General features: G+C 44.3%; 1 protein-coding gene across 1 annotated transcript in view; it reads right to left on the minus strand.

Moving 5' to 3' along the window:
- Window positions 1–25,270, minus strand: part of LOC117505898 (alpha-tectorin-like) — a 160,159-nt gene that overhangs the window by 11,955 nt on the left and 122,934 nt on the right. Inside the window, exon 12 of the mRNA XM_034165433.1 lies at window positions 18,589–18,708. Within this exon, the coding sequence (XP_034021324.1) occupies window positions 18,589–18,708 (120 nt within the window). The remainder of the gene's footprint in view (window positions 1–18,588; window positions 18,709–25,270) is intronic.

Below are 25,270 nucleotides of genomic sequence, written 5' to 3' on the forward strand. Positions count from 1 at the left end.
CAATGGTTTCTGCACTGACCTGTTTTGTAGAGATCAGTGGTTTATGCACTGACCTGTTTTGTTGAGATCAGTGGTTTCTGCACTGACCTGTTTTCTACAGATCAGTGGTTTCTGCCTCTGACCTGTTTTGTAGAGATCAGTGGGTTCTGCACTGACCTGTTTTGTAGAGATCAGTGTTTTCTGCCACTGACCTGTTTTGTAGAGATCAGTGGTTTCTGCACTGACCTGTTTTCTACAGATCAGTGTTTTCTGCCACTGACCTGTTTTGTAGAGATCAGTGGTTTCTGCACTGACCTGTTTTGTAGAGATCAGTGGTTTCTGCACTGACCTGTTTTGTAGAGTTCAGTGGTTTCTGCCACTGACCTGTTTTGTAGAGATCTGTGGTTTCTGCACTGACCTGTTTAGTAGAGATCTGTGGTTTCTGCACTGACCTGTTTTGTAGAGATCAGTGGTTTATGCACTGACCTGTTTTCTTGAGATCAGTGGTTTATGCACTGACCTGTTTTGTTGAGATCAGTGGTTTCTGCACTGACCTGTTTTCTACAGTTCAGTGGTTTCTGCACTGACCTGTTTTGTAGAGATCAGTGGTTTCTGCACTGCCCTGTTTTGTAGAGATGAGTGTTTTCTGCCACTGTCCTGTTTTGTTGAGATCAGTGGGTTCTGCACTGACCTGTTTTGTAGAGATCAGTGTTTTCTGCCACTGACCTGTTTTGTAGAGATCAGTGGTTTCTGCACTGACCTGTTTTCTACAGATCAGTGTTTTCTGCCACTGACCTGTTTTCTACAGATCAGTGGTTTCTGCACTGACCTGTTTTGTAGAGATCAGTGGTTTCTGCACTGACCTGTTTTTTTACAGATCAGTGTTTTCTGCCACTGACCTGTTTTGTACAGATCAGTGTTTTCTGCACTGACCTGTTTTGTACAGATCAGTGGTTTCTGCACTGACCTGTTTTGTAGAGATCAGTGGTTTCTGCCACTGACCTGTTTTGTACAGCTCAGTGGTTTCTGCACTGACCTGTTTTGTAGAGATCAGTGGTTTCTGCACTGACCTGTTTTGTAGAGATCAGTGTTTTCTGCCACTGACCTGTTTTGTAGAGATCAGTGGTTTCTGCACTGACCTGTTTTGTAGAGATCAGTGTTTTCTGCACTGACATGTTTTGTAGAGATCAGTGGTTTCTGCACTGACCTGTTTTTTACAGATCAGTGGTTTCTGCACTGACCTGTTTTTTACAGATCAGTGTTTTCTGCCACTGACCTGTTTTGTACAGATCAGTGTTTTCTGCACTGACCTGTTTTGTACAGCTCAGTGGTTTCTGCACTGACCTGTTTTGTAGAGATCAGTGGTTTCTGCACTGACCTGTTTTGTTGAGATCAGTGGTTTCTGCACTGACCTGTTTTGTTGAGATCAGTGGTTTCTGCACTGACCTGTTTTGTTGAGATCAGTGGTTTCTGCACTGACCTGTTTTCTACAGATCAGTGGTTTCTGCCTCTGACCTGTTTTGTAGAGATCAGTGGTTTCTGCACTGCCCTGTTTTGTAGAGATCAGTGTTTTCTGCCACTGTCCTGTTTTGTTGAGATCAGTGGGTTCTGCACTGACCTGTTTTGTAGAGATCAGTGTTTTCTGCCACTGACCTGTTTTGTAGAGATCAGTGGTTTCTGCACTGACCTGTTTTCTACAGATCAGTGTTTTCTGCCACTGACCTGTTTTGTAGAGATCAGTGTTTTCTGCACTGACCTGTTTCGTAGAGATCAGTGGTTTCTGCACTGACCTGTTTTGTATAGATCAGTGGTTTCTGCCACTGACCTGTTTTGTACAGATCAGTGGTTTGTGCACTGACCTGTTTTGTACAGATCAGTCGTTTCTGCACTGACCTGTTTTGTAGAGATCAGTGTTTTCTGCCACTGACCTGTTTTGTAGAGATCAGGGTTTTCTGCCACTGACCTGTTTTGTACAGATCAGTGGTTTCTGCACTGACCTGTTTTGTAGAGATCAGTGGTTTCTGCACTGACCTGTTTTGTAGAGTTCAGTGGTTTCTGCCACTGACCTGTTTAGTAGAGATCTGTGGTTTCTGCACTGACCTGTTTTGTAGAGATCAGTGGTTTCTGCACTGACCTGTTTTCTACAGATCAGTGGTTTCTGCACTGACCTGTTTTCTACAGATCAGTGGTTTCTGCCACTGACCTGTTTTGTAGAGATCAGTGGGTTCTGCACCCACCTGTTTTGTAGAGATCAGTGTTTTCTGCCACTGACCTGTTTTGTAGAGATCAGTGGTTTCTGCACTGACCTGTTTTGTAGAGATCAGTGGTTTCTGCACTGACCTGTTTTCTTGAGATCAGTGGTTTATGCACTGACCTGTTTTGTTGAGATCAGTGGTTTCTGCACTGACCTGTTTTGTTGAGATCAGTCGTTTCTGCACTGACCTGTTTTCTACAGATCAGTGGTTTCTGCCTCTGACCTGTTTTCTACAGATCAGTGGTTTCTGCACTGCCCTGTTTTGTAGAGATCAGTGTTTTCTGCCACTGTCCTGTTTTGTTGAGATCAGTGGGTTCTGCACTGACCTGTTTTGTAGAGATCAGTGTTTTCTGCCACTGACCTGTTTTGTAGAGATCAGTGGTTTCTGCACTGACCTGTTTTCTACAGATGAGTGTTTTCTGCCACTGACCTGTTTTGTAGAGATCAGTGGTTTCTGCACTGACCTGTTTTGTAGAGATCAGTGGTTTCTGCACTGACCTGTTTTGTAGAGATCAGTGGTTTCTGCCACTGACCTGTTTTGTACAGATCAGTGGTTTCTGCCACTGACCTGTTTTGTACAGATCAGTCGTTTCTGCACTGACCTGTTTTGTAGAGATCAGTGTTTTCTGCCACTGACCTGTTTTGTAGAGATCAGGGTTTTCTGCCACTGACCTGTTTTGTACAGATCAGTGGTTTCTGCACTGACCTGTTTTGTAGAGATCAGTGGTTTCTGCACTGACCTGTTTTGTACAGATCAGTGGTTTCTGCACTAACCTGTTTTGTAGAGATCAGTGGTTTCTGCACTGACCTGTTTTGTAGAGTTCAGTGGCTTCTGCCACTGACCTGTTTTGTAGAGATCTGTGGTTTCTGCACTGACCTGTTTTGTAGAGATCAGTGGTTTCTGCACTGACCTGTTTTCTACAGATCAGTGGTTTCTGCACTGACCTGTTTTGTAGAGATCAGTGTTTTCTGCCACTGACCTGTTTTGTAGAGATCAGTGGGTTCTGCACCCACCTGTTTTGTAGAGATCAGTGTTTTCTGCCACTGACCTGTTTTGTAGAGATCAGTGGTTTCTGCATTGACCTGTTTTGTAGAGATCAGTGGTTTCTGCACTGACCTGTTTTGTAGAGATCAGTGGTTTCTGCCAGTGACCTGTTTTCTACAGATCAGTGGTTTCTGCCACTGACCTGTTTTGTAGAGATCAGTGGTTTCTGCACTGACCTGTTTTGTAGAGATCAGTGGTTTCTGCACTGACCTGTTTTCTACAGATCAGTGGAAGCTGGACTGGGTTGAACTTTGCCCGCGTCAGCCTGTCGACAAGCAGCAATGCACACTCCCATCACAAGTGTCGGTTTAGCTCGGTTTGTGACGTGATGCTTCTGATGCCTCTAAAAAGCAATGCATTTCATTGAAAATAATGCTTTTTAGACCGATTTGTGACGCCTCTGATGCTTCCAAAGTGTTTGGTGTGAAAGGCCCTTAGGTTTCTTAAATATTTATTACGGCCACTCTTAATTAATTAATTTAGATGAGATATACTCATTATCACACAGCAATATATCACAATTATCTGGGAACTACGTTTTGCGCAGGAATTCATCAAGCACATCAACCGCAGGCACGTACTAACAGAATATACAGACACTGGATACTTGTTTGGCCAAAATGAGAGTGTCTAGTTTTATCTTGCCATAAGATAAGCGAGTGGCGTGCGTGAGAGTATGCTGTTCCCCATCACTTTCACCAATCTGCTGTAAATCTACTTTCCCCAGATTGTTCCATCATGGTGTGGAGCATAGTTTGGCTCCTGGGTTTACTGTTTATGTGTCTTATTATTAGTCCAGTTCTGAACTCCATACCTTGTGACAACCAGCTTTCTGTTGTCTGCTTCAACTCAGACTCAGACTCACTTTTATTGTCACTCGACCCTTACAGGCAGAACGAAATGCAGTTTCTCCAGGTCTTGGTGTAGTTAACTGGGACAATTTATTTATTTATTTATTTATTTATTTATTTTTCAACCTAACCTATTGTATAAACCTTTGCAATATAAACTTTTGCAATGTGCAATATGCACACCCCTGTGGCCATAGAATATATATACAAGGCACAGGGTCGGCAGCAGCAGCAGCGTTAGAGTATTAAGATGGTGACAATGTGCATGTAGTGCAATGTTCACAGTTTGGTGGTGGATGCTGAACTGTTCAACAGTCTGACAGCATGCGGGTAGAAGCTGTTTTTCAGTCTGGATGTTTTTGCCCGGATGCTGCACAGCCTCCTTCCAGAGGGAAGGAGGATGCAGGTGGCTTTGTCTCTACATCTGGAGATGTAGATGTCCCCAATGGGTAGTAAGCTGCATCCAATGGTCCTCTGTGCAGACTTCACCACCCGCTGCAGCGCTTTCTTCTCTGCCACCGTGCAGCCACCATACCACACAGGGTGGCAGCAGGACAGGACACTCTCCACTGCACAGCTGTAGAAGGCTCTGAGGACCTCGGTGTTCAGTCCAACCCTTCCCAATTTCCTCAAAAAATAAAGACGTTGGTGGGCTTTCTTGATGACAGCCGTGGTGTTGGTGTGCCAGGTGAGAGAGTTGGAGAGGTGGACTCAAAGATACCTGATGGAGGAGACGATCTCCACCGCTGCTCTGTTGATGTAGAGGGGGGAGGGAGTGGTGGGGGCTGACCTGCGGAAGTCAACAACTATCTCCTTGGTCTTCTGGGTGTTGAGGATGAGGTTGTTGTCTCCGCACCACCGTGTCAGGTTCTCCACTTCTCGCCTGTACGCTGTCTCATCCCCTTGGCTAATGAGCTCAATCACTGCTGTATTGTCTGCAAACTTAACAACAAGATTATTCTTGTGCTGGGCTCTGCAGTCGAAGGTCATCAATGTATACAGCAGTGGGCTGAGCACACAACCCTGGGGTGAGCCAGTGTTCAGGATGATGGTGGAGGATGAGGTGGTGTTGATCCTGACACTCTGTGGCCTCCCAGTCAGGAAGTCCAGGATCCAGTTGCACAGTGCTGAGGGAGCTCCTAGTTCAGCCAGCTTGGAAACCAGTTTCTGCGGGATGATGGTGTTGAATGCAGAAGTGAAGTCCAGGAACAGCAGCTTTGCATAGGTGTCCTTGTTCTCTGTGTGGGAGAGGGCCTGATGCACCACGGTGGAGATGGCATCAGCTGTGGATCAGTTTTGCCTGTACGCGTACTGGTGCTCATCTACAGTCACATCGATGGTCTGCTTCAGGCGCCTCATCACCAGCCTCTCAAAGCACTTTGTGGTGATGGGGGTGAGTGCAACTGGCCTGTAGTCGTTGATGTCTTGAGGCACGGCAGAACTCTGGCTTGGGACAGAGAGGTGTTGAATATATCCGCCAGAACCTCAGACAGGTGGTGTGCACAGTCTTTAAGGACCCTCTCGGGGTCCTTTCGGGGGTTGATCCTCTGCAGCACATTCCTCACCTCAGCTGTAGTGATGTTGCTGACTGGGGGGTCTTTGGGGGAGGGAGGGACTCAGGAGGGGGTGGTCAAGTTTTCTCTCCAGACAAGCATCGGCCACAAACCAACCAACCTGGGTTCCTCGTACTGGAATGTGCCTCAGTTCTAGCAACATCTACAAACTCAACACTGTTTTATTTACAGTATTTTATTACATTAAGTCCCTGCTGACTTTCACCTTTGTCCCTTGTGCATCTGAGTTCTGACTTCTGGCTCAGCAAACCCCAACAGGACAGGGCTGAGACTTTTCAACAGGGAAGGGATTTCTTGATCACAGCTGGGAGTGATGTGATCTAGAAATCATCATCATTATCAGCCTCGTATCCAGGATCGGGTCATGGGGGTAACAGCTCCAGCAGGGGGCCCCAGACTTCCCTTTCCCAGGCCACATTGACCACCTCTGACTGGGGGATCCCGAGGAGTTCCCAGGCCAGTGTGGAGATATAATCTCTCCAAATAGTCCTGGGTCTTCCCTGGGGTCTCCTCCTAGATGGATGTGCCTGGAACACCTCCATAGGGAGGCGCCCAGGGGGCATCCTTACCAGATGCCCGAACCACCTCAGCTGGCTCCTTTCAATGCGAAGGAACAGTGGCTTTACTCCAAGCTCCCCACGGATGACCGAGCTTCTCACCTTATCTCTCAGGGAGACACCAGCCACCCTCCTGAGGAAGCCCATTTCGACCGCTTGTACCCACGATCTAGTTCTTTTGGTCATGACCCAACCCTCATGACCACAGGTGAGAGTAGGAATGAAGACTGACCAGTAGAGAGCTTCACATTTCGGCTCAGCTCCCTTTTTGTACAGTAGACTGAATGCAACACCGCCACTGCTGCGCCGATTCTTCGGTTAATCTCACGCTCCATTGTCCCGTCACTAGTGAACAAGACCCCGAGGTACTTGAACTCCTTCACTTGGGGCAAGGCCGTATTCCCTACCCGGGGTAGGCAATCCATCGGTTTCCTGCTGAGAACCATGGCCTCAGATTTAGAGATGCTGATCCTCATCCCAGCCACTTCACACTCTGCTGCGAACTGATATATCCAGTATATCTAGATCTAGATATACAGTGGAGAAAATAAGTATTTGATCCCCTGTCAGTTTTGTAGGTTTTCCCACCTACAAAGAATGGAGAGGTCTGTAATTTTTATCGTAGGCAGTGCTTAATTTGTAAAGTGGGAGGTCCCGGAGCCCACAGGATGGGTGGCTCCGGTGCAGAAAAAAAAAGAAGGGGGGGGGGCTTGTGAACAACACTGTGCACCACACCGAAAATAAACTGGGCATGTATTGTAGGCCTAATAACACTAGTCACACCAAATCCGGATAGAGTACAAATTCCTGTTTAATGATGTACAGTGGTCCCTCGTTTATCGCGGGAGTTACGTTCTAAACATAACCCGCGATAAATGAAATCCGCGAAGTAGTCAGCGCTATTTTTTACACCTATTATAGATGTTTTAAGGCTGTAAAACCCCTCACTACACATTTTTCTCAAACAGGCATTAACATTTTCTCACTTTTCTCTCTTGCGTAAACACACTCTTTTTTATTCTGTGCGAGAAGATTATAAACAGACACGCAGAACACAATGCGCGGCTCTCCCATCGCTCACTGCCTCCGGAGGTACGGACGCGGGACCCGCAAAGAATCCAAGTCCTCTCTCGGTGGCCACGGAGCTCTGCGGCTACGGTCAACATCCGGGGTCCCATCAAGATGAGGTGAATGTCGAGATGAGGTGCGCCGCGCTACTGCGCATGCATGCGCATGCGCACATCGCTCTACCCCAGATTTGAAGACGTCACCCATCGAGATGAGGTGCATTGCGCAACTGCACGTGGAGATGATGCAACTCGCTCGATGTGCAACTGCGCATGCGCATTTTTTTTTCTTCCCTCTACCCACTACCGAGAAGTGCGCTTCATCTGCGGAGGTGGAGAACAGCCAGTGGAGCAAACCACGTTTTTAAAAAATATATATAGAAACACACTGCTTCACTTTAAATGCACAAGTCCGTTTCAGACGATCAGCACAGACCCTTTCTCTTAAAAAGCTTTATTTTACTCAGCATGTGGCTTTGTAAACTTGTAGCACCGCCTGCTACTTTGATTAGTTATTGCATTAGTTATGGACATGCTCTACGGTGGTCTTCTGGGATTTTTATACATTTACTTGCCCATCAAAATAAGCGAACTTCGTCAAGTAATTTTTCAGTGCACGCATGTGCAGTTACGTGAGGCACCTCATCTTGACGGCGCACCTCCGCTCGACAGGCTTATCTGTCGAGATGAGGTGCACGCACCTCATCTCGACGGCCCACCTCATCTCAACAGAACACCGGATCAAAACAGCGAGCGTAGCCTCTGGACCTGTTGCCAGATTTGGCGCAATTCCGCATAGCAGACAGGAGGGCAGTATGAGTGGCAGTGAGAGCAATCGCTGTGATTTTTTTTTTTTATTTTGTTAGTCAAGAGAGGTGGTGGATCACCAGATCCAGTATAAACAGTTGACGGAGCCAACGTCAGAGGTTCCAGAGCGCGCGTCCGAGGTTCCGGAGCACGCTCCGGCTTGCTCCCCCTCAAATTAAGCCCTGATCGTAGGTACACTTCAACTGTGAGAGACAGAATCTAAAAAAAAATTTAAAAAAATCCAGAAAATCACATTGTATGATTTTTAAATAATTCATATGCATTTTATTGCATGAAATAAGTATTTGATCCCCTACCAACCAGCACGAATTCTGGCTCTCACAGACCTGTTAATTTTTTCTTTATGAAGCCCTCTTATTCTGCATTAATTGCACCTGTTTGAACTTGTTACCTGTATAAAAGACACCTGTTCACACACTCAATCAATCACACTCCAACCTGTCCACCATAGCCAAGACCAAAGAGCTGTCTAAGGACACCAGGGACAAAACTGTAGACCTGCACAAAGCTCAGAACTACACAGGAGAACCTGGTCAATTGCCTGAAGAGAGCTGGGACCTCAGTGACAAAGATCACATTAGTGACACATGATGCTGTCATGGTTTAGAATCCTGCAGGGCAGCAAGGCCCCCTTGCTCCTGCCAGCACATGTCCAGGCCCGTTTGAAGTTCACCAATGACCATCTGGATGATCCACAGGAGGCATGGGAGAAGGTCATGTGGTCAGATGAGACCAAAATAGAGCTTTTTGGAATCAACTCCACTTACCATGTTTAGAGGATGAGAACAACCCCAAGAAAACCATTCCAACCGTGAAGCATGGGGGTGGAAACATCATACTCTGGGGGTGGTCTTCTGCAAAGGAGACAGGACGACTGCACCGTATTGAAGGGAGGATGGATGGGGTCATGTATTGCGAGAATTTGGCAAACAACCTCCTTCCCTCAGTAAGAGCATTGAAGATGGGTCATGGCTGGGTCTTCCAGAATGACAATGACCCCAAACACACAGCCAGGACAACTAAGGAGGGGCTCCAGACTTGAACTCAATAGAAAATCTTTGGAGGGAGCTGAAACTCCAAACCTGAAAGATTTGGAGAAGATCTATATGGAGGAGTGGACCAAAGTCCCTGTTGCAGTGTGTGAAAACTTGGTCAAGAACTACAAGAAACGTCTGACCTCTGCACTGTAAAATCTAATGTATTGTTTCAACTTAAAAATATGAGTGAAAGGGCTGCCTTAAAATTTCAAGTTAAGTGAAAGAAAATAAGTTGTTATCTAGGTTAGATATTCCTTGTTGGGTAAACACCTGCGTTAGTTTGGGTTGATTTATCTTTCATAATTGATTTAACTCATTCAGGTAGTTGTTTGAATCTGAAATGGTCAGTTTTATAAACCTTTTGTTTCAGTTAAGTTGACTTGGATTTGTCAATTGATTTAACTATTTAGGGTAGTTGTCTGAACTAGTAAATCTGTTTCATTTTAATTAAAACTGTAAGTTGTGTAAACCTTTTGTGTCAGCTAACTTGACTTGGATATTAATTGATTGACCTGCTTGGTTGTGATTTGAATTTGCGCGCGCACACACACACACACACACACACACACACTTAAATGAAATCGAGTAATTTCACAGAGTGAAAGTTTTACCTCAGAAGAAACATGCGGTCGACGATGCTCTCCAACTTGCGTCCAAAATGGAGGAAGGGAGGAAAGGAGCACATGTTCACCCGCCCGCAGCTGCATTCCCACAATGCATTTCAAGAAAAGCATGATGACGCAGGCGTTTTTATCCCCAAAGTCAAGTTGACTTACATTTCTAATTCAGTTGGGCCTGGATTTTCAAATTAGCATTTATTTTGTAGTTGAGACGTTTTTAACTAATAATTTCATGTTATTATAACAACCTCAGTAATCATGTGTCTTAATGACAGAATAATATGTTAAGATAACAAACAGTTACAATTTACAGTGTGTAATGGCAGACAAATGTTTCTGTACCAATTGTTAAGCTCTGTTTTTCTAGGGGGTCAAATACTTATTTCATGAAAATTAATTATTTAAAAATCATACAATGTGATTTTCTGGATTTTCTTTTAGATTCTGTCTCTCACAGTTGAAGTGTACCTACGATAAAAATTACAGACCTCTCCATTCTTTGTAGGTGGGAAAACCTGCAAAACTGACAGGGGATCAAATACTTATTTTCCCCACTGTATCTGGAATCTTAGTGGGGGAGCTGTGGGGGCAGGTTTTCTTTGCAGCCACTGACTCCAGCAAGTGACTTATCCCATCTGCTCAAAGTGATGTTCATCAAATCATCCATAGGTCAAATCACATATTGGATATGACTCAAACGACATGGCCCTAATTTTGATTGGACAAAGGGGCGAATTAGTTCCTTGGGACCCGCGTGCACAAACAACTGCCTGTTAAAACCTGTTGAACATCCACTGGACTCTAACACGGATCTCCCCGGCATCCCACCCTGTTATCATGACTTGGCACCTGTTTTTAGCAAAGCTAAAGGTTCTTCTTTGCCAAGAAGAAAGATAAGTCCCTTCACCCTTGCATCGATTATCGTGGCCTCAATAACATTACTGGGTACTGGGTACTAAAAACTGGGTATCCACTTCCTCTTATTGCCCCCGCTTTTGAACTCCTGGAAGGCACAAAGATTTTTACAAAGCTTAATTTGCACAATGCTTATCATTTGGTGAAATGGAAAACTGCGTTTAACACTCTGGCCAGACACTATGAATACTTGGTGATGCCCTGGTTAAGGACGTCCTCCAGGAACTTCTCAACAAGTGTGTGTTTGTTTATCTGGCTGATATCCTTATTTACTCTCCTGACGTAGAGTCCCATACTTGGCACATACGTACTGTTCTGCAAACATTACTTCGAACCATTTACTTTATAAATAAAGGCCGAAAAATGCGAATTCCATAAATCCACGGTTTCGTTCCTGGGGTTCGTGATAGCCAATGGAGAAATCAGGATGGACCGCTGTCCATTGAAAATGTGTGGTCCCTGCCGTGCGGGAGTGCGCACTACCTCGTAATCGAAAAGAACTACAAAGGTTCCTGGGTTTTGCAAATTTTTACAGGAAATTCATTCACAATTTTAGCATGATTGCAGCTTCCTAACACAATGTGACTTTGTCCCTCCGGTCATTCGCTTGGACGCCAGAGTGTGACAAAGCCTTCCACGTCCTAAAACAATGCTTCACAGCGGCCTCTGTACTGCTCCTTTCTAGCCCTGCTTGACAGTTCGTGGTCGAAGTCGATGCTTCCAACGTAGGTGTCGGAGCGGTTTTGTCACAGATGAATCCCACTGATAACTTGCATCCCTGTGCCTTCTTATCTACGAAGTTGACTGCTGCTCAACATAATTATAACATCGGAGACTGGGAACTGTTGACAGTTAAGGTGGCCTTGAAGGAATGGCGCCACTGGCTGGAGGGGGTAGAAATGCCATTTCAGGTGTGGACAGACCACAAGAATTTAAAATATCTTCACCCCACGAAACGTTTAAATGCCAGGCAGGCCAGATGGGCTATCTTTTTCAGTTGGTTCGATTTCATTTTGTCCTACCGGCTGGGCTCTAAAAACGGAAAACCTGACACACAATCTCGGCAAGGGGACCCCGTGAACATGTCCTCCGGGCCCGGTACCATCCTCCCTGCCTCTTGTTTCATGCCAGCCATCACGTGGGACATTGAGTCCAGAGTAAAGTCCGTCACTGAAAACATTCCTAACCCCCCTGGGTGCCCCTGGGGAAAGCTGTATATTCTGGACTCTCCTAGGGGGAAGGTTATTAAGTGAAGTCATGACAGTTGCTTCTCCTGCCATCCAGGCACCAAGAAAACCACTTTCATGGTTCAACAAAGGTTCTAGTGGCCTCGTATGCTCCAGGACATCATGGATAATGTTAATGCCTGCCAAGTTTGTGCAATGCATAAATCGTCCACACATCCACCTGTGGGCGCACTTCTTCCACTACCGAATCCCACACAACCGTGGTCTCATATTACGATTGATTTTGTGACTGGCCTTCCAACCCCTAGAGCAGGGGTGGCCAAGTTCGGTCCTCGAGAGCCACCTTCCTGACACTCTTAGTTCTCTCCCTGCTCCAACACACCTGAATCCAATGAAAGGCTCATTAAAAGTCTGCTAACGAGTCTTTCATTGGATTTGGGTGTGTTGGAGCAGGGAGACAACTGAGAGTGTCAGGAAGGTGGCTCTCGAGGACAGAACTTGGCCACCCCTGCCCTAGAGCGAATACAGTAGTTCTGACAGCCATCGATAGGCTGTCAAAGATGGCACATTTTATTCCTATGCCTAGGCTCCCCCCCCGGCCAAGGAGACGGCCGAAGTCATGTTATCTCATGTATTCAGGTTACATGGTTTTCCTCAAGACACTGTTTCAGATCCTGGACCTCAGTTCATCTTATAATTCTGGAGACAATTCTGCCGTCTGCTCGGGGTCACCTCCAGTCTCACCTCTGGCTGCCATCCACAGACAAATAGACAAACGGAATGTATCAATCAGCAGTTGGAAAAGGGACTACGGATCCTCATCTTCCAGCACTCCACAACCTGGTTTATTCAGCTAAGTAGGATTGAGGATTGTTTATGGCTGCAAATCTTCCTTGTTTTCCTCCACAGACTTACACTCTCCAGTCCACTCTGCTTTGGCACTCATTCAGCGTTTCAGACAAACCTGGGAGTAGGCGAGACGGGCTCTGCTTCTTCATCTGTGTCTTATAAGATGGCTGCAGATCGGAAGAGGGCCATGGTGCCGGCCTACTCTACTGGTCAGAGAGTCTGGCTCTTCACACAGAACCTGCCCCTGCGAGGACTGCCCAGGAAACTTGCTCTCAGGTTCGTTGGTCCATTCTCTATATCCAAGGTCATTAATCCTGTTTCTGTTCATCTTCATCTTCAAGGTCCAGGGTTTGGATTTTATGGATTGTGTTTGTTGTTTTTGTTATCTAGTTTGGCCTGTTTTTCTATGTGATGATTATTCTTGCTTGTCTTTTTTCCTGTTTGGGGTTCTCTGTCTGTATTTCTCTTGTCTGTCTCTTGGTGTTTGGTGGGGAATGTTTCACTCTGTCTGGCCACGCCCTAGTTCTGGTTCTTTCTCACACACCTGCTTCTCATCTGTAGCTCATCACCTGCATGCATTTAAGCCTCACCTGGTTCACCTTTTCCCTGCCAAATCGCTAAACCCTGTGCCTTCGCTTCCAGCCTTGTTCCAAGTGTTTTCTCATCCTGCTTGCCTTCTTTGGTGTTTTTGACCATCTGCTTGTTTATTCGACCACCCTTTTTGCCTCATGAACTTGGTATTGTTACTCATTTTGAACTGTCTTAACCCTAACTGCTTTTTGTCTGAGTCCTGTAATTGTGTCCTACCATTTCTTACTGCAAGACCTGCTAGAAAGTATTCACAGCACTTCACTTTTTCCACATTTTGTTATGTGGAAATGGTCTTATTCCAAAATGGAGCATTTTTTTTCCTTCAAAATTCTGCACACAACACCCATAATGACAACATGAAAAAAGTTGTTTTTTTTAATTGTTGCAAATTTCTTAAAAATAAAAAATAAGAAATCACATGTATGTAAGTATTCAAACCCTTTGCTCAATACTTTGTCAGGAATTACAGCCTTGAGGCATCAGCTTGGTGCACCTATCTTTGGACGGTTTGGTCCATTCCTCTTTGCAGCACCTCTCAAGTTCCATCAGGTTGAATTGGGAGCGTCCGTGCACAGCCATTTTCACATCTCTCTACAGATTTTGAGTCGGATTCAGGTCTGGGCACTGGCTGGGCCACTCAAGGACATTCACAGAGTTGTCCTGAAGCCACTCCTTTGATATCTTGGTTGTGTGCTTAGAGTCATTGTCCTGCTGAAAGATGAACCTTCACCCCAGTTTGAGGCCAAGAGCACTCTGGAGCAGATTTTCATCCAGGATGTCTCTGTACATTGTTGCATTCATCTTTCCCTCAGTCCTCATTAGTCTCCCAGTTCCTGCTGCTGAAAAACATCCCCACAGCATGATGTTGCCACCACCATGCTTCACTGTAGGGATACATCAGACCAGATAATTTTTTCTCATGGTCTGAGAGTCCTTCAGGTGCCTTTTGTCAAACTACAGGTGGACTGCCATGTGCCTGGCTTCCGTCTGGCCACTCTACCATACAGGCCTGACTGGTGGATTGTGACAAAGATGGTTGTCCTGGAAGATTCTCCTCTCTCCACAGAGGAATGCTGGAGCTCTAACAGAGTGACCATTGGGTTCTTGGTCACCTCCTTGAATAAGGCCCTTCTCTCCTAAACCCTCAGTTTAGACAGATGGCCAGCTCTAGGAAGAGTCTTGGTGGATCCCAACTTCTTGGATGTTCTACCAGTCTGTAGTAGCCAGCATCCTCTTTTACACCGTGGTGTGCTGGGGGGGGGGCAGCATATCCAAGAAAGACACATCCGGGCTGGACAAAGTGATCAGGCGGGCTTGACTCAGTGTACAGAGGGTGACTGGTATTGTCTTCTCTGCCACTCTCACCAGAGAGTCTAGCGTCATTCTAACCACAGTCATCAACAAAGAGGACAGAAGACCCTCTTCAGCCACAGACTGCTCCTTCCCGAGTGCAGGACCAACAGACTGAAAAACTCCTTTGTCCCTCAGGCCATCAGACTGTACAGCTCCTCACTCAGGGGGAGGAGGAGTAACAGGAAGACAGAGGATGGGAAGGAGAGGAGCAGAATAGCCAGTAAACCAGTGGAGATCAGTATGTCTGGTATTTATATTTGTATTTGGAAGCTGTTTTTACTTTTTACTTTCACTTTTGATGCTCTGTGTGCTTCTTACCCTTTGTGCTGCTATACAGTGCTGGTGGAACCTCAATTTCCCAGAGGGAGTCTTCAGGGATTAATAAAGTTCTATCTAATCTAATATCTAATCTACAACCCCAATTCCAATGAAGTTGGGCGTTGTGTGAAATGTAAATAAAAAACAGAATACGATTTTCAAATCCTCTTCAACCTATATTCAATTGAATACACCACAAAGACAAGATATTTAATGTTCAAACTGATAGACTTTATTGTTTTTGTGCAAATATTTACTCATTTTGAAATGGATGCCTGCAACACATTTCAAAAAAAGCTGTGACAGGCGCAACAAAAGACTGGGAAAGTTGACAAATGCTCAAAGAACACCTGTTTGGAACATTCCACAGGTGAATAGGTTAACTGGAAACAGGTGACTGTCATGATTGGGTATAAAAGGAGCATCCCCAAAAGGCTCAGTTGTTCACAAGCAAAGATGGGGAGAGGATCACTACTTTGTGAACAACTGCGTGAAAAAATAGTCCAACAGTTTAAGAACAATGTTTCTCAGTGTTCAATTGCAAGGAATTTAGGGATTCCATCATCTACAGTCCATAATATAAGCAGAAGATTCAGAGAATCTGGAAAATTTTCTACACATAAGCAGCAAGGCCGAAAACCATCATTGAATGTCCGTGACCTTCGATCCCTCAGGCGGCACTGCATTAAAAACCAATGTCACTGTGTAATCTACATCTACAAGTGCAAGTTAAAACTCTACCATTCAAAGTGAAAGCCAAACACCAACAACATCCAGAAACACTGCCACCTTCTCTGGGCCCGAGCTCATTTGAAATGAACAGATGCAAAGTGGAAAAGTGTGCTGTGGTCTGATGAGTCCACATTTCAAATTGTTTTTGGAAATCATGGACGTTGTGTCCTCTGGACAAAAGAGGAAAAAGACCATCCAGATTGTTACCAGCGCAAAGTTCAAAAGCCAGCATCTGTGATGGTATGGGGGTGTGTTAGTGCCCATGGCATGGGCACCTTACACATCTGTGATGGCACCATCAATGCTGAAAGGTACATCCAGGTTTTGGCGCAACACATGCTGCCATCCAAGCAACGTCTTTTTCAGGGACGTCCCTGCTTATTTCAGCAAGACAATGCCAAGCCACATTCTGCATGTGTTACAGCAGCGTGATTTCGTAGTAAAAGAGTGCGGGTACTAGACTGGCCTGCTTGCAGTCCAGACCTGTCGCCCATTGAAAATGTGTGGTGTATTATGAAGCGCAAAATACGACAACGGAGACCCCGGACTGTTGAACAACTGAAGTCGTACATCAAGCAAGAACGGGAAAGAATTCCACCTACAAAGCTTCAACAATTAGTGTCCTCAGTTCCCAAACGCTTATTGAATGTTGTTAGAAGGAAAGGTGATGTAACACAGTGGGAAACATACCACTGTCCCAGGTTTTTTTAAAACATGTTGCAGGCATCCATTTCAAAATGAACAAATATTTGCACAAAAACAATAAAGTTTATCAGTTTGAACATTAAATATCTTGTCTTGGTGGTGTATTCAATACAATGATTTGATTCTGTTTGTTTCAATGATTGTTTTCTGTTTTTACACAACGTCCCAACTTCATTGGTACTGATTAACTGATTAACTGATTCCATCTGCTCAAAGTGATAATCAGTAAAATCACCTGGTAGAGTCAGTGGCTGCAAAGAACACCTGCACCCTCTTGGCCCTTTCTGGAACAAGTTGCCCACCCCTTATCTACAGTATCAAGAGATAAGCACCAGGACCTGTCCTTGACTATATTTTCCAGAGGATAAATCACAGTGGAGTTGTGCCTGTCCTCTTGAAGAGGAACAAAACAAAATGCAAGTGGCATTGGAGTACAAGCTGCAGCTTTTTCTGGGTCATTGGGTCTTTAACGTTACATTGACAGAGACACCAGTTCAATGAGTTGACATTAACATTGGATGGATGGGCCATTCACCACAGTAAAACTAAAGATCCCACACTGTCCTTTCACAACAATCACAAAATAAAGTTGACTGACTGATTTCAGCTTTGCTTCTGTCAGAGGAGAGCGGGAGCCACCTGGACCAGGGAATTCCTACACTGTATGTTGTTGAAGCATCTTGTAGCGTCATAGATCCTTCTGTCCGTCCACCAGTCAACCACCCAACCCTCCAAGATCATTCCAGGAATGAAAAATGAGCGATTGACAGGAAATCCAGAGGATGCCAAGAAAGTGTGCAAGCATCATGTGGATGAAAAGGGGGCTCTTTCCTTTATGCACCAATCTGGCATCCGTCATTCCTTCCCACTGTCGCCAAGTGCTTGCTCATAGGGGGTCGTTTTGACCATTGGGGTTTTTCTGTAACTGTTGTATGGCTTTTGCCTTACAATATAAAGCGCCTTGGGGCGACTGTTTGTTGTGATTTGGCGCTATATAAAGAAAATTGATTCGATTTGATTTGATTATTGATTTGTCACTGGTGTCCATACAAGTGCATCACAAAAAACTAAAATATCATGAAAAAGGTATTTCATAAAGTGAAAATGTTGTACATTCTAGACTCATTATTCACAAGCTAAAATGTTTCAAGCATTTGTTATTTTGATTTTGATAATTACAACCTACAGCACAAAAAATATAAAATACATCAAATATTGGAATTTTTTTATTTCAAGTCACTGTTTCTGCAGTATAAATATTATGAATCTCTCACTTTGTTTCAGTACACACAATAACAATCATGGGGAAGGCTGACACTCCATGTGGAGGGGAAGACACAGAGGTTCACTGCTGAAGGTGCTGGCTGTTCACAGAGTTCAGTCAGTTGAATGGAGGGAAAAAGTGTGGCTTGAAAAGAAGCACAAGCAACAGGGATGACAGCAGCCTTGAGGAGATTCTTCAAGCAAAGCAGATTCAAGAACTTCACAAGGACATGACTGCGACTGGAGCCACCACACACAGACAGGTCCAAGAAATGGACAAGTGTCCCATTTAGAGTGTCAAGCCATTCCCGAAACAGAGACAATGTCAGAAAGGTCTTACATATGCTAAGGAGATAACGACTGGACTGTTGCTCAGTGGACCCAAGTCCTCTTTTCAGATGAAAGTAAATTTAGCATTTTATTTGGAAATCAAGGTCCCAGAGTCTGGAGGAAGAGTGGAGAGACACAGAAACACAGAATGTTGCTTGAGGTCCAGTGTGAAGTTTCCACAGTCAGTGATGATTTGGCACTGTGTCATCTATTGGTGCTGGTCCACCGTCTTTTATTAAGTCCACCGTGTTGCATTAAGTCCAAAGTCCGTGCCGTTGTCCACCAGGAAATATCAGAGCACTTCCCCCTGCTGACAAGCTTTATGGAGATGCAGATTTCCTTTTCTAGCTGGACGTGGCACTTGCCCACAGTGCCAAAGTGACTACTACCGGCTTTGCTGACAATGGTATTACTGTACACCATGTCACCCGGGCTGTAAATATCAAAATTAAAGAAGAAATGCTTGAAACATGTTTGTTAAATCTCTTGCCTGTGAATCTGTGCATTTGTGTGAATGGAACGAGAATAATTACCCCGACAACTTCTTCCGTCTTGTTGAAGCGTCCCGGTGACACAGCTACAGATAGGACCGTCACCCTTACTGGTACAGATCTGTTCACAGCCTCCGTTGTCCTCCTCACACCAGTCAGAATCTGGAAAAACAAAAACAAACAAACAACAACAAAAAAATCAGTCATTAAAGTTGCTGGAGCAAACTAAAGTTAGATAATTGCCTCTTGGAGACTTTCTTCGGCCTCTCAACCATAAGAAGAAATCTTTTTTGTCCATTCTGTAAACAGAATGGACAAAAACAATTAGACCACCATCATACTTCAGGAACAACCAAACAGAACAGACCATTGTTCCATTGTTTGGTGCATGCACACTGAGTACGTTAATGTGGATGTGCATCCCCTGTGTAACTACATGGGCATGACTGAATCTATGGATAACACTGAGACAAACCTGCCCAAAGAAAATGTGGACAAAGTCCCTTAAACATGTCCCAGATGTGGCGATCAGAACAGTAAGGTAATGTTTAATAGAATACACAGTGCCATCAGCTGTAATCCTGTACACACTGCGCACATTTTTGTTAAATCTCATTGTAAAAATCATTCAGTATTACAACAGAAAAAAATAGCTTGTGTGAAAACTACATTAAATACCTTGATTCAAATGTGTCACACAAATGACAGCTGTGTTTTGGGAGGAGAGCCGGAAAAAACAGTGGACTTTTAACAGTTACTTTAGCAGTTAACTGTTAATTTTTAAGAGTGTAACTGTTAGAATTGCCTAAGCAGTGGGTCACCCCTCTGAGTCTGGTCTGTCTGTGACCTTCCTCAAGGTGGCACTGTGGTTCCATCCCTGGTTATGGTGATAGTTTAGTGGTAGTGTAGTTTAGTTTCCTAAATGCTATCTAATGTTAGCCCCACATCTACTTAATAGTTTATTAATTTAGATGTAGTTAGATAGCCACACCTGAATGGACAGGATGTGCCATCCTGGGAGAGCCAAGCCAAGGGTAATGGGGCTTTATATGACTTTCATATTGTTACCCGGATGGTGTACAGATCGCACAGGAATGAAATGGCATTGGATGAACGATCGGGCTAGGTGTAGGGCAATTTTCTTGTCCGAACCTAGTTGTATCCCATACACAAATGCGTTACTGGTAGTAAACGGTGGTAAAAGGATAAACCCTCAGCCTTTACTGCAAACATAATTTTTTTTTTTTGGAGAAAATGTCAAAGAAATTACAATTTGTGAATTTTGAAGGTCAAGGACCATCAACTTCTTGCGCAGCCAAGACTGACTGGAAGCTCTGTATTATTTGCCAAGAGCACACAACAGAGGCATTGAGATGTCCTTTGCAGTCTAAGCGAGAAGACAAGGGGAGTGGCTATACTTCACTTGCAGAGCATTTAATCCAGTTCAATGAACTTGGCCAGCTCCCTTCAACATTTCCTATTGGAAGACTGGATGAGGGTCATGGTATTGAAGCAACCATGGTTGTGAACAAAGCTCAATATCATCATACATGCAGGCTGAAGTACAATGAAGCCATGTTGAAAAGGGCAAAAAAGCGAGCATGCAGTGAAAGTTCTGATCAACAGTCAGAATCCAAACTCAGAAAATCCCAACCAGGTCAGACTCCTGAAATGAGACAGAACATCTGTTTCTTCTGAAGACAGCCTGCTGGCAATGAAGGCCTTCACGAGGCTGCAACATTTCAAGTAGACAATCGGGTGCGTGCTGCTGCAACCCTGCTTCAAGACACAGAATTACTTGGGCGACTTAGTGCTGGGGACATGGTGGCACTTGAAGCTAAGTATCACTCCAGATGTCTCTATAATCGTGCCAGAAAGGTTAACCTGGAAGGTCTTGAAGATAATAGCAAGGGACATGCAGCATCAACCTCTGGTGGTGTTTTTGCTGAGTTGGTGCTTTACATCGAGGAGACCAGACATGATGGGTCAGCACCGGTATTCAAACTAGCGGAACTTTCCCAGCTCTACAAGTCACGAATGGAACCGTTAGGAGTTGAGGTTGAGAGCAGAAATAACTCTACACGGCTGAAAGAGAAACTTCTTGCTGAGTTCCCAGATATGCAAGCTTACACGAAGGGAAGAGATGTCCTGATGGCCTTTGAAGATGACATCGGCACTGCTCTTGTCAAAGCCTGTGAGCAGGATAACAACGAAGATGCTATGCACATTGCACGTGCTGCACATAGTCCACCATCACATGTTTGATGAGGCAAAACCATTTAATGGGTTTCCTGAACACTGCCAAGAGGACTCTGTGCCACAGCTGTTGCTTACCCTTGTTAACATGGTACTAGAGGGACCCAGTATCAAAGACCAGATGGAAGAAGCAACATCTCCTGCAGCACTTAGAATTGCTCAGTTGCTAAATTTCAGTAGTGTTAAGAACAAGCGGGCACCAGACAGAACTGCTTTTGTCCAACACAGTACTGCACAGGAGACACCAGTTCCATTATACGTGGGACTGATGCTGCATGCCCACACACTGGAACTGGGATTCAGAGACGTGTGGTAGGTGATGCAGCCATTCCCAGGAGCTGGCCAAACTTTCTCAGAGTTGACAGCAATAAGACAGAATTGTTTGCCTTTCTCTCAAAAGCTCTTCTCACATCGTTACTGCAGGAGGACAAACAGTTTGTTATCACTAGTGACATAGAAGTCCTTAGCAAGCCACCACTCCCAGATAGGTCTTCGATTGCTCCTTGTTCGAATGAGGAAGCCGATAGTCGCATGTTATTACATGTAGCCCATGCAGCCAGAAACGGCCATCATAAGATCATGATTAAAACAGTAGATACTGATGTTGTGGTGCTAGCTGTGGCAGTGGCTCAGACTCTACAACCAGAAGACGAGCTTTGGTTGGCTTTCGGAACTGGAAAGAGTTTCCGATACTTAGCAGCCCATGAAATTGCAGCAGGGCTAGGACCTGAGAAAGCACGTGCGCTACCACTGTTCCATGCAGTGACGGGTTGCGACACTGTGTCAAGCTTTGTTGGCCATGGGAAAAAGACTGCATGGGCTGTATGGACTGTGTTTCCTGAGCTTACGCATGCCCTGTTGAAATTGTCTTCAGCCCCAACTGAGAGGTTTGTTATCCTACTCTATGACCGAACCAGGACATGCACAGAAATAGATACGGCAAGAAGGAAGTTATTCGCCAAGACGCACAATGCAGAATCTATCTCTCCAACCAAGGTTACCCTGGAAGAGCATGTCAAGAGAGCAGTATACCAAGGAGGTCACGTGTGGGGTCAAGTGCTGGTGTCAACACCAGAACTACCTTCACCGTGCAAATGGGGTTGGTCAAAGACATCTGAGGGAGACTATGAACCCTTCTGGACATGCCTAGCAGATGCCAGTCCAGTTATGAACTTGTCTCTTGCAAATGTAAGAAGGGCTGTGTTGGGCATTGCAAGTGCAAAAAAGCTAAGTTACAATGCACTGCCCTCTGCTTCTGTGAAGGCGAGTGTGAATAGTCTTCCTTGTGATAGACCCTAGATTTGGCCTCACTTAATATATGTCTTGTGAGATAGAACAAAGCTTCTCAGAAATTCTACATTTGCTAATTCAAATTATACAACCCCTGGCAAAAATTATGGAATCACCGGCCTCGGAGGATGTTCATTCAGTTGTTTAATTTTGTGGAAAAAAAGCAGATCACAGACATGACACAAAACTAAAGTCATTTCAAATGGCAACTTTCTGGCTTTAAGAAACACTATAAGAAATCAAGAAAAAAAGATTGTGACAGTCAGTAACGGTTACTTTTTTAGACCAAGCAGAGGAAAAAAATATGGAATCACTCAATTCTGAGGAATAAATTATGGAATCACCCTGTAAATTTCCATCCCCCAAACTAAAACCTGCATCAAATCAGATCTTCTCGTTGACATTGACCCTGTGCCATGACATTGATCCTATGTGTCTTTTTGCAAGGAACGTTTTCACAGTTTTTGCTCTATGGCAAGATGCATTATCATCTTGAAAAATGATTTCATCATCCCCAAACATCCTTTCAATTATCCAAAATATCAGTGTAAACTTGTGCATTTATTGATGATGTAATGACAGCCATCTCCCCAGTGCATTTACCTGACATGCAGCCCCATATCATCAATGACTGTGGAAATTTAGATGTTCTCTTCAGGCAGTCATCTTTATAAATCTCATTCGAAGGGCACCAAACAAAAGTTCCAGTATCATCACCTTGCCCAATGCAGATTTGAGATTCATCACTGAATATGACTTTCATCCAGTCATCCACAGTCCACGATTGCTTTTCCTTAGCCCATTGTAACCTTGTTTTTTTCTGTTAGGTGTTAATGATGGCTTTCGTTTAGCTTTTCTGTATGTAAATCCCATTTCCTTTAGGCGGTTTCTTACAGTTCGGTCACAGACGTTGACTCCAGTTTCCTCCCATTTGTTCCTCATTTGTTTTGTTGTGCATTTTCGATTTTTGAGACATATTGCTTTAAGTTTTCTGTCTTGACGCTTTGATGTCTTCCTTGGTCTACCAGTATGTTTGCCTTTGGACCAAATACAAAAAACATGGGAAGGTTGTTAGAGTTTAGACACAGCTGACTGTGAACAACCAACATCTTTTGCAACATTGCGTGATGATTTACTCTCTTTTAAGAGTTTGATAATCCTCTCCTTTGTTTCAACTGACATCTCTCGTGTTGGAGCCATGATTCATTTCAGTCCACTTGGTGCAACAGCTCTCCAAGGTGTGATCACTCCTTTTTAGATGCAGACTAATGAGCAGATCTGATATGATGCAGCTGTTAGTTTTGGGAATGAAAATTTACAGGGTGATTCCATAATTTTTTCCTCAGAATTGAGTGATTCCATATTTTTTTCCTCTGCTTGGTCTAAAAAAGTAACCGTTACTGACTGCCACAATCTTTTTTTCTTGATTTCTTATAGTGTTTTTTAAAGCCAGAAAGTTGCCATTTGAAATGACTTTAGTTTTGTGTCATGTGTGTGATCTGCTTTTTTCTCTGAGGCCGGTGATTCCATAATTTTTGCCAGGGGTTGTACATCATGAAAAATGTATAATTCGACACAGAGTTTATCCGTATCTAACCAGTCTGGAAACAATGGCGACCATTTTGAATTTTTAATGAAAATGTCTAATCCAAAAAACACATTAGCAAGCACTTATGGTAATTAATTAATCGAATTCTGTGTACAATGTCACATTATATCCATCACTCATAAGAAAACTGTTGTTTCTGGTGGCCATTTTGAAAAATAGCTACCATGGGCGCCATGTTGAAAATTCATGATGCCTCCATTTTCAAATCTTTTCGATATGCCTTTGGCTATATGTGTACCAAATTTCATGCTTTTATCACAAACTGAATGATTCTTATACATATTGGAGTTAAGCTGCTGGACTAGTAGGAGAACTTGCACAATCAGGGGCTGACTAAATACTTTTTTACCCCACTGTAAATCCTGTGCAATGCTAAAAGATAGGGTGGCTCTTTTCTGATCCTTCTGAATTTTGGGGTTTTAAGCAGGAGGTGTCAGAAAAGTTACCCGTGTCTGTAAGCGAGAACAGCTTCTTAGCTCAGTGAAGATAGATGTTACGGGAAATTAGTGCAGAAAATTCACTATGGTGATAGGGCAGTTTTTCTGCCAGGGAGGGAAATTCAACAAGTTGAGACTGTGGCCTGTTTCTGTAGACGTGTCCATAAAAATCATAGAGGGATATGCTTTGCAAACTTAACACCCATTATGATGTTGATGTTGAAATTGAGGATGCGTGGAATGTTCCAAACCTAAACCTACTTCCAGGCATTTTATGCCACTCTGGAACCACCCCTAAATCCAAACAGTCTAACTGTCAACCCCACTGGGGTCCTTAGTCTGAGTCTCATTAACATAAGATCACTGTCCTCAAAATCATTGTTGATTAACACTAGAAGTCCTGGGCTTTTCTCAAGGCCTGGTGACAAGTAGCATGACTTGATTAACGCACTAGCATGACCTGTGTCATACTGGAGAGTAAACTCTTCTTTAACGGGCACAGACAAGACGCAAGAGGGGCTCCAGTGCGTGCTATTGAACACAGAGAATTTTGAAATGTTCAAAAAATCATGCATAAATGCCATGCTATGTGGCATGATGTGGCAGCTCATCAAGTGGAGTAAAGAAGAAGTGAACAGTGCGAGTGGTGACATCAACGGATCGCATCAGAGCGCAGCTCGTCTGAAAGATTACAACAAGATGTTTATTATAAACATACTTTAACAACACACACAAGAAGGAAAGCACACACAACTGTTTTACCAAGTCATGACAATGTAAACATGACAAATAATGACCTTTTAGATGTCTCCAAATGCTTTCTGCAGCCTTTTAGGCCCACATGCAAACGGCTGCAGCTGAAGGCTCCTATGTGATTCAGGAAGTGATTACAGCTGTTTTCAGCGCCACATTTGCAGAAAAATGATTAATCTGCCACAAAATAATTATTTTATATTCACAGCGTCCAGCACAGAGTGTGTGGCAGGCAGTGGATCAAAGAATAGTGTCCAGCTGCGAACACAGCGGGTGGGATCATCACGATGATGTGCATGCTAGTGCATGAATCAAGTCATGCTACAGGTCACCGGGCATTTACTCCTGCTACCATGCCAGAGGACAGCCAAAAGGCTGT

Source organism: Thalassophryne amazonica, unplaced genomic scaffold (genome assembly GCF_902500255.1).
Source record: "Thalassophryne amazonica unplaced genomic scaffold, fThaAma1.1, whole genome shotgun sequence".
NCBI classification, from domain to species: domain Eukaryota; kingdom Metazoa; phylum Chordata; class Actinopteri; order Batrachoidiformes; family Batrachoididae; genus Thalassophryne; species Thalassophryne amazonica.